This window comes from Primulina tabacum, chromosome 1 (genome assembly GCF_025594145.1).
Source record: "Primulina tabacum isolate GXHZ01 chromosome 1, ASM2559414v2, whole genome shotgun sequence".
NCBI classification, from domain to species: domain Eukaryota; kingdom Viridiplantae; phylum Streptophyta; class Magnoliopsida; order Lamiales; family Gesneriaceae; genus Primulina; species Primulina tabacum.
This window is the reverse complement of record NC_134550.1, coordinates 8269283-8281928: the sequence shown is the minus strand read 5'-3', so window position 1 is coordinate 8281928 and position 12646 is coordinate 8269283. Positions and strand designations below refer to the sequence as shown.

The 12646-nt window shown below is 33.5% G+C and overlaps 1 protein-coding gene across 1 annotated transcript; it reads left to right on the top strand.

Annotated features, from left to right (window-relative positions):
• The first annotated feature begins 11754 nt into the window (after positions 1-11754).
• LOC142556964 (uncharacterized protein At2g29880-like) lies at positions 11755-12284 on the top strand. The gene is made up of 2 exons (XM_075668447.1): positions 11755-12081; positions 12264-12284. Exons 1-2 carry the CDS (start codon positions 11755-11757, stop codon positions 12282-12284), a joined length of 348 nt encoding a protein of 115 aa, XP_075524562.1.
• The last annotated feature ends 362 nt before the right edge of the window (positions 12285-12646 follow it).

The following is a 12646-nucleotide window of genomic DNA, read 5'->3' as shown; positions in this document are numbered from 1 at the left end:
TTTTCCTGCTAAGGCCCGGCTTAGCAGAGGAGTTAAAGGGTGGAGGTGTTGATTTTATTTTCCTGCTAAGGCCCGGCTTAGCAGAGGAGTTAGGAGATGATGAGGTGAGAGTTTGATTTTTCCTACTAAGGCCCGGCTTAGCAGAGGAGTTAGATGGTGGAGATGTTGATTTTATTTTCCTGCTAAGGCATCGCCTAGCAGAGGAGTTAGAGGGTGGAGGTGTTGAATTTTATTTTCCTGCTAAGGCCCGGCTTAGCAGAGGAGTTAGGAGATGATGAGGTGAGAGTTTGATTTTTCCTGCTAAGGCCCGGCTTAGCAGAGTAGTTAGATGGTGGAGATTTTGATTTTATTTTCCTGCTAAGGCATCGCCTAGCAGAGGAGTTAGAGGGTGGAGGTGTTGATTTTATTTTCCTGCTAAGGCCCGGCTTAGCAGAGGAGTTATGAGATGATGAGGTGAGAGTTTGATTTTTTCTGCTAAGGCCCGGCTTAGCAGAGGAGTTAGAGGGTGGAGGTGTTGATTTTATTTTCCTGCTAAGGTATCACCTAGCAGAGGAGTTAGATGGAGGAGTTGAATTTTATTTTCCTGCTAGGGCCCGGCCTAGCAGAGGAGTTAGAGGGTGAAGGTGTTGAATTTAAATTTTCCTGCTAAGGTATCACCTAGCAGAGGAGTTAGATGGAGGAGTTGAATTTTATTTTCCTGCTAAGACCCGGCTTAGCAGAGGAGCTAGAGGGTGGGGGTAGTGAATTTTTATTTTCCTGCTAAGGCATCACCTAGCAGAGGAGCAGAGTTTGGGAGGAGAAAAATGTTATTTTCCTGCTAAGGCATCGCCTAGCAGAGGAGAAGAGTGGATGAGGAGAATTAAATTTATTTTTCCTGCTAAGGTGTCACCTAGCAGAGGAGTTGGAGGGTGGAGATGTTGAGTTTTTATTTTCCTGCTAAGACATCGCCTAGCAGAGGAGCAAAGTTTGGGAAGAGAAAAATTTATTTGGTTAGTCGATAACAAAAGATGTTTAAGGGGAGCAGAGTTTACGGGGATCGACCTGTTCAAGTCTTTTGATTCTCTTATGGCCATAATTTTTTCAGAAATCACACAATCATAATTTTTTCAGAGCAACGCCCCCATAATTTTTTCAGAAATCACACAATCATTCGCAAGGGAATATATCAAATTTCTCAACGTATTGGACGAGGCGAAGGCGTGGGCGAAGGCGTGGGCGAAGGCGAGCCTGTGGCGCGAGGGCAAGCGAGTGGCGGGCAGACAGGCTCTCGGCAAGCTGGCGTGGCGTGGCGGGGGCGAGCAGGCGCTCGGGCGAGCCGGAGTGGCGGGCGAGCTGCCGGGCGCGGGAGAGCTGGCGTGCGGCGCTCGGGCGCGCGGCGAGCAGACGCTCGGCGGGCGAGGGCGAGAGCGGCAGGCAAGGGGCTAGGGGCGAGCTGGTGCTCGGGCGAGCTGGAGTGGCGGGCGAGCTGCCGGGCGCGGGCGAGCTGGCGTGTGGCGCTCGGGCGCGCGGCGAGCAGACGCTCGGCGGGCGAGGGCGAGAGCGGCAGGCGAGGGGCTAGGGGCGAGCTGGTGCTCGGGCGAGTTGGAGTGGCGGGCGAGCTGCGGGGTGCGGGCGAGCGGGCGTGGCGTGGCGCTGGCGAGCAGGCACTAGGGCAAAGGCATGGCCGAGGGCTTGAGGGCGAGCCTGTGGCACGCGGGCGAGCCGGCGCCCAGGCGAGCAGGCGAGCGTGGTGCGCGAGGGGGCGAGTGCTTCGGCAGGGCGCCGGACGAGCTCGGTGAGGGCGTGGCGCGCGGGAGCTGTGCGGCCGCGCGGGGCGAGGGCGCCGGGCGAGCGCGCACAAGGGCGGACGCACGCTGTTGGGGCTAGCGTGCAGGCGGCGAGGTGATGATGAAGCGGTGCTAGGATTGATATTTGATTTGTTTCCAACTTTTTGGAGACTGACGGAGGCCTGGAAGAAAATGCACAACTCACGTGTTGTAAACCGAGAACAACGCAATCAATCGAACTTTGAACCTACGATTCAGTTCGACTCGGGAGGGGGAGACTGGTGATACCCAGGGATGAACCCATCAAGATCCGGCCCAAATTCCCGGCCCATCATTAAGGCCCACAGGTGAATGGCCCATGACAAGCCCAGGTATTCTTCTATAAATACCAGGTTGGAGCGTATGATTATTGGATTCACTATATTGTTTTCAGCAGCGCCCTTAGCTGCTCCCCCCATATATCCTCAGTCTCTGACTTGAGCGTCGGAGGGGCTACGCCAGGATACTCTCCTGGCCCCCTCCTAACGGTCTTATTTGTGATTTCAGGCCCAGGGTAATTTTGAAGCCCGTGTCTGGATTAGTGACGCTTGCGTGGATCGGACCCTAAATTTCCCGTGAGTATCATTATAGTTGGTGATAACAGTGCAAATATGTGTTGTAGATAAAAATAATGCAATTAGCTAGATGTTAATGATAATGAAGGCCTAGACATTGGAATATATAAAATAGTCTATTAATTACTCGTAATGAAAGTCTACACCTTAGGATATCTAAAACATTAGATTGATTATTTACTACTTACACATAATTTTATTAAAATGACAGTTATATTCATTATTAGCATTTTAAAAATTAAGAACGAAGCTGATAATATATTTAAGTAGGTAAAACTTATGTGAGACGGTCTCACGGGTCGTATTTTGTAAGACGGATATCTTATTTTGGTCATACATGAAAAAATATTACTTTTTATTATTATTTTTTATCATGAATATCGGTAGAGTTGACCCGTCTCACAGATAAATATTCGTGAGACCGTCTCACAAAAGATCTATTAATAAAATTTTGAAAGAACCCGAGGTTGTAGGATTTCATTTTGTTTAGTTAGAAAATCGATAAATTAGTTTTCTTAAAAAATAATATATTAAAATTAATGGGGGGAAGGCATAAATAGGCTGATTTTTTTTTAATAAAAAAATTAAAAATAGGTGAGTAAATGAGAAGGCAAAATAGGTTGGCTAAAAGTACTGATGTAAGACGCAGCGTGAACAACTGAGATTTGTCAAATTTGCAGAGTTCTGAATTATTGAATGAGAATCAAAGAACGCAGTGACGCCGATCAGTAAACATTCAATTAATGATTTTTTTGCTTTCAATTTTTATTTATTTCAAACATAATATATAATTAGTTTTTTTATATAAAATATATTAAATTTTCGGTTACATCTGCATGGAAGGAACTTATGCGTAAGAATTCAAAATTTTGATTTACAAACACTCAGATTGAGTTAGCCACCTACAATCCACACCCTTTAAATGGAGGAGTCGATTAGGAATATATTATTAATTAGCTTTATTTTATTTTAAAAATGACTAAGCAATAAAAATAAATAAAATACCATTTACTAACATCTTTTTTTAAAATAAAATTCATGAATAAAATTTGTTTTAAATCAGCACTTCCAAGAGATATTTTATTTTGTTTCTCATTAAATAGATATATTTTTAACTTTCAAACACGAACTTGTTTATATAATTTTCAAAAGGAAACCAAAAATAAAAATAAAAAACTCTTCAATAAATTAAAACCAAAAAGATATTTAAAAAAAAATACTATTATCCAATATAAATCAAAATCCTTAAGCAATAGCTAACACCATGAATGAACGAACACAAACAAATACCAATGAATCCAATCACCACTTGAAAGTGCTTTAAATGAGATATATATGAGTAGATTTATTGTGAGACAGTCTCATGAATCTTTATTTATAAGACGAGTCAACTCTACCGATATTCACAATAAAAAGTAATACTCTTAGCATAAAAGTAATACTTTTTCATGGATAACCCAAATAAGAGATCCGTCTCATAAAATATGAACCAGTGATACCGTCTGACACTAGTTTTTATCTACATATATATATAGGATGTAAGTAATTGCTTCCTCGTAATTTCTTTATTTAATAGTACGATCAGAAAATCATTAATTTTTTCAAAAAAATCATTAAACTAAAAACTTAATGAGAAATTAGTAATTTTTTTTTAAATTCCTTGAATTTATCATGTTAGGACAATAATAGTTTTTAACCATTAATGGGTGGTGACTGCTATCCACAATAATGAAAATAAATGGTCCAAATCCTACTAATTATACATAATTGGTAATAATTGATTTCAATCTTATTGCTCTTGGTCGTCTTTGAAGTCGAGACTCGATCAACCCTAGCTTCCATTTTATCAAATTTAAAATTTATTTTATGCTATCATAATAATTAATAAGTAGAATATTGTCGACTAAATAGCCAAATATTATCAAGCAACATTTTAAATTTTAATTCAATATCTTTTTTTGGCTAAATAACATATATAAATGTTAAAATAGGATACATAAAAAAAAAGTTATTCATGAACGTACTTCATTGACTTCGACTCTTGCGTAACAGCTGATGAGATGCTTACTAGATATATAGTCTTAGTTGTAAACATATGGATTTCAGTTGATATTATAAGATGATCAAAAGTCGATCATCATTTTTAAAATTATAGTTGTTAGGCGAAATAAAAATTTGTTGGGGATTGATGTGGAGTTTAGAGAGGGTGAATAAACTCTACTCCTTTGACGATATTTTTTACAAAGGGTGCTAGAATCCTGTTAGAGATTGTAGCTGTTCTTGTTCGAGTGTAAGTCCAGCAGATCACAATAATAAGTGCGGAAACGATCCGATGGAGTAAGGTGAAAACAGTAATAACAGTAGTTGTTTCTGGAAGTTCGAAGATAAAATCTTCTACAGTCTCCCATTCTTCTATTTCCAGAAGATATCACTAAAAGACTTTGGATTTTACAGTACACCCTTGTACACACCCACTTCAGCAGGGCTTATCTTTTGCCTACTGAAACTCTTAGTAACTCAACACAAAAGTTAAATACAACAAGGTTCTAGAAAAGACTCTTTTCCAGTTTACAAACTCTTCTTCGAAATATAGTAAAATGTTTTGCTTGAAGAGATGAAGAAATAGCAGTACAAAATGATCTCCAAAGATCATATGTATAATATGAAGCGTGTACTGATTTTCTGCAAGCTTGAGCTTAGAAGATGATGATTGGTTCGCGGTTGCTCAATGTAGCATTGGATAGATAAAGATGATCAGCGTTGTTCTCTAAATGGTTTTGATCCATATATATAGATAACTTGAATCCAACGTCTATAATAAAAAACGGCTCTTTTGATTTCTGATAGAAAAAGATTTATTTCCTAAAGAGGATCCTGCAAAAAGCTTTCAACATAGTCAGTCTTGTTTTATACTAAAACTGGTAAAGCGAATTAAATAATTTAGTACAGCAATTAATGATGCAATTAATGCTAGTACTAGATAAAGTAACGGTAACATTTAAGACTTAAACAATCGAGTGGAGTGCTGTCAAGTACTGATCCAGTAGGACTAAGTGCTACTTCTGTTAAAGCGAGTCAAAAGCTACTGCTTTGCATTATCTTCTGGTTGGTGTTATTCTTACTGGTTTTGATTCTCATCACCACAATAAAATAGGTCTAACAAAATTTATGTATTTATAATTGTAATAGTATAAAACTGTCATGATAACTGACGAATGAACATAATACGATTATATCAACCTGGGTATTAATATGTCTGGTTTTTAGACGCTTTAGTTCGAAGAAAGGTGCGTCTCTCATATGACTTTGAGATCGATTTTATCCTCTACCTGCCGATGGTCATGTTCCCAGCAAAGACAATCTTACCAATTAAGATATGATATTTCTCTTTTACGACGTCACAAACTTAACGTACGAGAACTTTCAGGAGGTTATTCATATTACTTACTCTAATTCATATATACTTAATCCAACTATTATCATATTATCGTTTTTTATAACTTTTTGAGTAGGTTTTTATCTAGTTTTCTTCCTATTTTGTATTAATAAAATTATCTTAAAATAACTATATTATCATAAAATTGAGAGAAATTTGCCCCCCATTTGCACTCCATCACTAAGGTACTAAAACTAAAAAAAAGGAAAAAATATGCGATTAAAACTCAAAATTTATAATATTCGAGAATCAAGAAAATAAATATGTAAAATCAAAATAATAAATTTCACTTATATTAAACTCGCTTGACTGAAAAGTTGAAGAGATGATCCCAAATTTTCATTTATTTTAAGATACAATATTTATTTTATTATTTTTATTGTTATTTTTATTTTTATTTTGAAAAGAGCAATCCTCATCAACTTTGATAAACACTTTCAATTTTTTAAATTAAATTTCAAGAATTTGAGATCTCGGCATACGTACGCATAGTCGCATACATCTTTATATTTAATAATAGTAGGAACGGTCGTATAAAATCTCAATTTTGCCCATAACGACAAAGCACTAAACTGCCGCGATCATAGGGGTAAAAGTGGGAACGAGGGAGGGGGCGAGGGAGGCAGCCAGCCTAGGGGGGTTCGAGCTGCTCTTAGATGGAGTAGGGCCAGTAACTGTGGGGGCCCATTAAGTGGTGGGTGGGGCCCATTAAAGTTTTGTCTCCTTCATTCTCTTCAATGCCCACTCAACAACAAAAAGAAGGCCCACTGTTGATATCTTTTTTCACGTCTTAATCACACGTGCCGTACCAGACTCCACTCGCGTGAAGTGCGTGACCCCACTTTTCACGACACGGACCCCACCATGCGCGTGGAAAGCACTGCGTTCTGTTATCATTCAAGGCATGTAAATGAATATTAAAGTCAGACTTGTAAAACTGTAAAATATATACTCACAAAAGCACAAAATAGGAAGAAAAAAAAAAGGATCAATTAACTATTTTTTTATTGAATTAATTTTTAAATTATTTCATAATTCATGCAAAAAATTCATTTAAATATTGATATATGACACTAAATTTAATGTTCTTAAATATATATTAAAGTTAATTGATTGATTAATTGTTCATTGGGAAATTATTCTTAGGAAGTGATAATTTCTTCTATTTTTCTTTTTTTTTAATACAACCCTCATTTCGTTTATAAGTTTTTTTTACTTGATTTGAATGTTATTTGAGTGATAATTAAATTATATAATTCGAGTCGAATTCGAACCCATTATGTTGCATTTTGAGTTGAATTATTTACTTCATTGAAAAATATTTAATGATATTTAGGTGCGTCCATTAGTTTGCGTCCAAGCCAAGTGATACGAATGACAATGTAATTTTTAATTGATTCGAATAAATATTTTTTGTTTATATCATGATATTTAGACGTACGTCGAGTTCAAACTCACATGGGGTTAAGGTAGGCTGACTCCTTCATATAAGAAAACTCGTTCTCATAATATTAAGAACCCAATAATAATCAAGAATAAACGATCGAACATCGATCTTGTTGGGATGCAACCAAAGTCTCACATTGGAAGATTTAGAGAAAAATCGTGGGTTAATAAAGATTGAATGATATCTCCATTGATATGAGGCCTTTTGGGTGGTTCCAAAAGCAAAACCATGAGTTTTAAAACCCAAAGGCTCCGTTTGGTACGTGTGATAGGATAAGTAAATGATTAATAATTAGAGTGATTAAAAAATGAGATATATGGATTAATAACATGGTGTTTGGTATGATTTTAAAATGATGGATTAACTTTGTAAATTTTATTGTAATGATTAAAATGCCCCAAATACTAATTAAATATATATTCTTAAAATAATTGGATAGATAATTAAATATTTATAATTATAATTTACATTTATTAAAATTAATTTAAATATATTTATTAGAAATAAATTTGTAAATATGCATTTACTTTGATAATTAAAATAACAATAATATTTTGAATGTTAATGTTAAATAAAGTTTTAATAATAATTATAATATTATTGTTTTTTCTTAAAATAATTATAAATATTCTTAAAATAATTTGATAGATAATTAAATATTTATAATTATAATTTACATTTATTAAAATTAATTTAAATCATTAAAAAAATTAAATTAGAATTGAAAAAATATTTATTTTCATAAAAAAAATTAATTAACAAGACTACAAATTTATAAAAATTTAATTTAAGATTGATTTGCATTACAATTTATTTTCTTTAAAATGATTGAAAATAATAAAAATATATGAAATTAATTTATAAAAAAATATAATAAAAATTTAAATATTATATTAATTATTAAATTTTCATTAATTTTAATTTTCATATTATATTGAAGAAAACAATTCAAGGGTATTATGGTCAATATACAATCTTATCATGATCACTATTCAAAAAATATTAATTATCACACCCTTTGAGGATAGATATTTAATCACACAAATAACATGAATAGTGTGGGCTTTCAATCATAATCAAAGGCCTGTAGATTAATAAAAAACGAACCAAACGCGAGATAAGGGAATGATTATTTGTGGACAATATCATACTAATGTGGAGATATCCGGATTCCATTGGTCCTAACAGATCTAAAATAAGAAAATTGCTAATTAGATGAATTTTTTAAAATGTAAGTAAATTATTTAGGTTTTTTTATATATATAATTAAAGGAAAAACAAAAACAAAAAGAATGGGGAAAAAAAAAAAGGAATGTTGAGTTGTGCGTGACAGAGACCCTTCCAAAATCAAAATCAAAGCTTCCCATAATCACTGCAAATAAACAACACAGAATCCTAAAATTTTTAAAAATGTCAATTTTCGAAACGCAGCCCACTTATTGCAAGGGTCGTCGTCAAAATGTTGGAACTTCATTTCTGAAAAAGACACTCGAGTAATATCATTACTTTTTGCAAAAAAATATGAACATACTACCCATTTAAATCTTCAGATCAAAATAATCATGTATTCTTATAAGAGAGTTTTTTCTATTTCATCAAACAATGTATGACACACATGTTCCTGTGTGGTTTAAAAAAGTTGGAGTTCCACCATTATCATCACCAATCATTTTTGCTAAAACGTCAAACGCTCGGTCTTAACAATTTTTATCAAAGACAATGTCATGTGTTCGATTATCATAGATTGCAGTGAATGCAATTATTGGGGAAAGGGAGCTCAAGGGATAGCTGAGTTGGTTAGACAGTTACACACTTATTGAGAGGTCTTATGTTTGAATCCTCTTGTATTTTCCTTCTCATTGTACATGTTGCACACAGCTTGTCCAGTGCAGTTTACTCGATCAACGTGGTTTGCATGCTACTGACATTGACCCTCCGTGAGTTTACTCATAGCGCACCAAAGGTAGCAGGTTGCGTGTTCCCTGGTCTAAAAAAATTATTGGAGAAGAGACTTTTGGATGCAATAATTTTCCATGTTAAGTGAGTAATCGAAGTGAAGTTGGTTGCTATACAATTTAGAAATACTATAAGTGTATCATTGTTATAATTTTTAATAAAACGATAAACACTTGATCATAACATCTGTGTATGAAAAATGAACGTGTTGGGTGTTTTTATTAAGCATATAACACTAGAATTAGTGATTTATGAATTTTGACCGAAGTAAATCAAGATGGAGTATGTATAAAAATAAGCATATTGAGGAAAGCGAATTATGGCAAAAATTTGATCCATTAAGTTAGTTAAGAAATGAAGTCCATTTGTTCAATTCATAAAGGTGTGTTTGGATATGGTAGGAGTGAGCGCCTCTTTGAATTCCACACAGAGGCAATATTTTAAATAGGAACTTTTACTAGTGAAATAATGGCATTTAATTGGGTAAGTGGAGGACATAATTATGATTGTTTGAAGGTGAAGGAATTAAGCATTGGAAGTTCCCATGTTCAAATTCAAAAATTTTACTGTTCTCATCTCTAAAGTAGACTTGATAAATAAATTTAAATGCAATTTGGACTTAGTTAAAGTGAAAATGCTTATTCTTACTTATATATATTTATATCTATATATATATATATATATTAAATTAATTTGATATTAATATGGTGGTTTAATTTTAAAAAATTAAAAGATTTCAAAATTTAAAATCTAAGCCCAAATAGGTTAATAATTTTGGCTTACCCTTATGAACATCTTATTGTTTATTATGCAATTTATAAATTATTTTAGGTAACGCTTAGATTGATGACTTCCGTAGATTTCAATTAGTTTTATTTTTAAAATAAACAATATATCAAATCTTTAAATCTACACTTTACTTTTTTATATATTAGTAATATAAAATATAATGAATTTCAAATGACATCATAATGAACATAAAATATCATATAAATATGTAAAGAGTTGATGTGTAATCTTAATGAATTTATAAATGCTTTAAGCCCATAAATCTCAAGATAGGTCAAGATTTTAATACAAAATTTTATTATTTTGAATATATGTGATTTTTTTCTCAAAATTATTTTTGACCCTTCATTTAAGGAATTTTTTTGTAGTTTACTTCCAACTTGATAAATTGTCAAATCAAATAACGAGGAAAAGAAAAATTGAGACAATTCTAAAACAGGTTTCCGTGTGATTCAATTGTCGTTCTCTATCATTTCGTTGTAAAATAAAGTGGCTTTTATTGTGAATATGAACGTAAATGTCTCATCTCCTCCACTTGTCTTGAAAATTATGTGAAGATATTGATAATATTACAACCATATTATTAATGACTTTCAAAATTAAAGGTGAAGATTTTTGTTTTTTTTAATTTTATTTTTGAAATGATTTTTGTTTTATTTATATAGAATGAATTTGAATATTCTCCCAAATTACCCGATACTTGATAATTCACGGGGTAAAAGTTAATTAGAAAATTGCAATAACAGTTATTCGTCTATTTTATTAGATTTTAATCTTGGTCCGTTATTTTATGGGGTATATTCAATCTAGGAAATTTAATTATTTTTGATGACTTTCATGGATTTTAGAAATCTAGAGGTATTCAACATGGATTTTTGTAGACTCTATAAAAGTTTTGGGGTATCCAAATTAGGATTTGTAGAGTTGTTAAAAATAAAGTGGTATTCAAATTTGATTTTTGAAGACTCTATGAAAATCTATAAGTATCCAAAATTTCCATAGATTTTTCATGATTCTTATAGATTTCTTTATGTACAAAATTTAAAACACTAAGTACAACAATTAGAAATAAAAAATTCTCTTCTACTCACCCTAGAGATTTTGGTAGACTTTTATCAACAAATTTTTGCAGCCCATATCGGCGGCCGCTCTTCTTCCTCCTGCACAATTTCCTTCAAAGGTACCTTCTTCAGTCACAATTTTTTTTTTGTTGTTGTACAAATTCAAGTTGACTTCTCAATTATTATGGTGTTTCATTTTTCTTTTTTCCTTGTCAGCTTGATCATGATTATTTATCATAAATCTATATAATTTCACAATTTTGTCTACACATTCACACAAATTCTATTGAGAATAATTCGATGCACACTAACCTAATTTCACAATTGTATCAAATGTCTCACTACATTAATAATATTGTTATTTAATATCATGTTTTTAATATATGTATATTGCATCGTTTTAGGTTTGTTATGAGTATAATCAATAATTTGCAAGTATTTTATTAATTTGTAAGTATTTTATTATTATTTAAATATCATGTTTTTAGTATATGTATATTGCATAGTTTTAGGTTTGAATGAATATAATTAATAGTCTGAAGTTTTTTTTATTATTTAAATATCATGTTTTCAATATGCGTATATTGCATAGTTTTAGGTTTGTTATGGATTATAGAATGTTAATAAAATTTGTTATGAGTTGTTCTTGAGATTTTATCTTATGCATATTCAAGTAATACTATCAATGGGAGATTCACGAGAAAAATATAATGTGTGGACGATTGAAGAGAGCAATGAATTGCTAAAAATTATGGTTGATGCTGCCATGAGAGGATGGCGTGATAAGAATGGAGTATTTAACAAAAAAACTGTAGAAAAGAAAAAACTTCCCGCTCTGAACGACAATTTTGGGTGTGCAAAAACTATTACACAATATCAAAGTCGTCTAAAGTGGTTCAAAGGAAGATACAACAGTTATTGTAAGCTTATGCGTCATAACTCTGGTTTTGGATGGGATCCTGAGACAAAGAAATTCACGGCTAATGACGAAGTATGGGAAGATTATTTTAAGGTGAGAGTCTTCGAGTTTAAAAAAATAAAATTTATATTTACAATTAGATTTATAACTAGCTTAACACTTGATGTTATTTTTTGCTCTTTACCAGTCTCACCGTAAACATGAACACTATCGGACAGACACTTTTGAGGATTATGAAGACCTGAGAATTGTGGTTGGGACTGGAACTGCTACAGGAAAACACTCAATTGGAGTAGGAGATGACACTGATGCAAGAAAATTTGAGATAGAAGAAAATATGGGAACTAGTTTAATAGACGATTATGTGTTTGATCACAACATTGGTGAATATTTCGTGCAAAGCGACGGACAAGAATCTTCGTATCAACCTCCATTTTTCGAGGACTCTATTTCACCATTACCCTCTCAGCCCATAAGTTCAGAGGTTCCAACAACAACTAGGAAACGGGATAGGACCGAGTTTGAAGCAAAATCAAACACATTCAAAAGTATTGACCCAAATGCTATGCATGAGTTCTCCCATAGTCTTGAGAAGGTGCTTTCTAAGATAGAATCAATAGGGAATGCAGGTGACACTTGTTGGGATGCTATCAAGGAG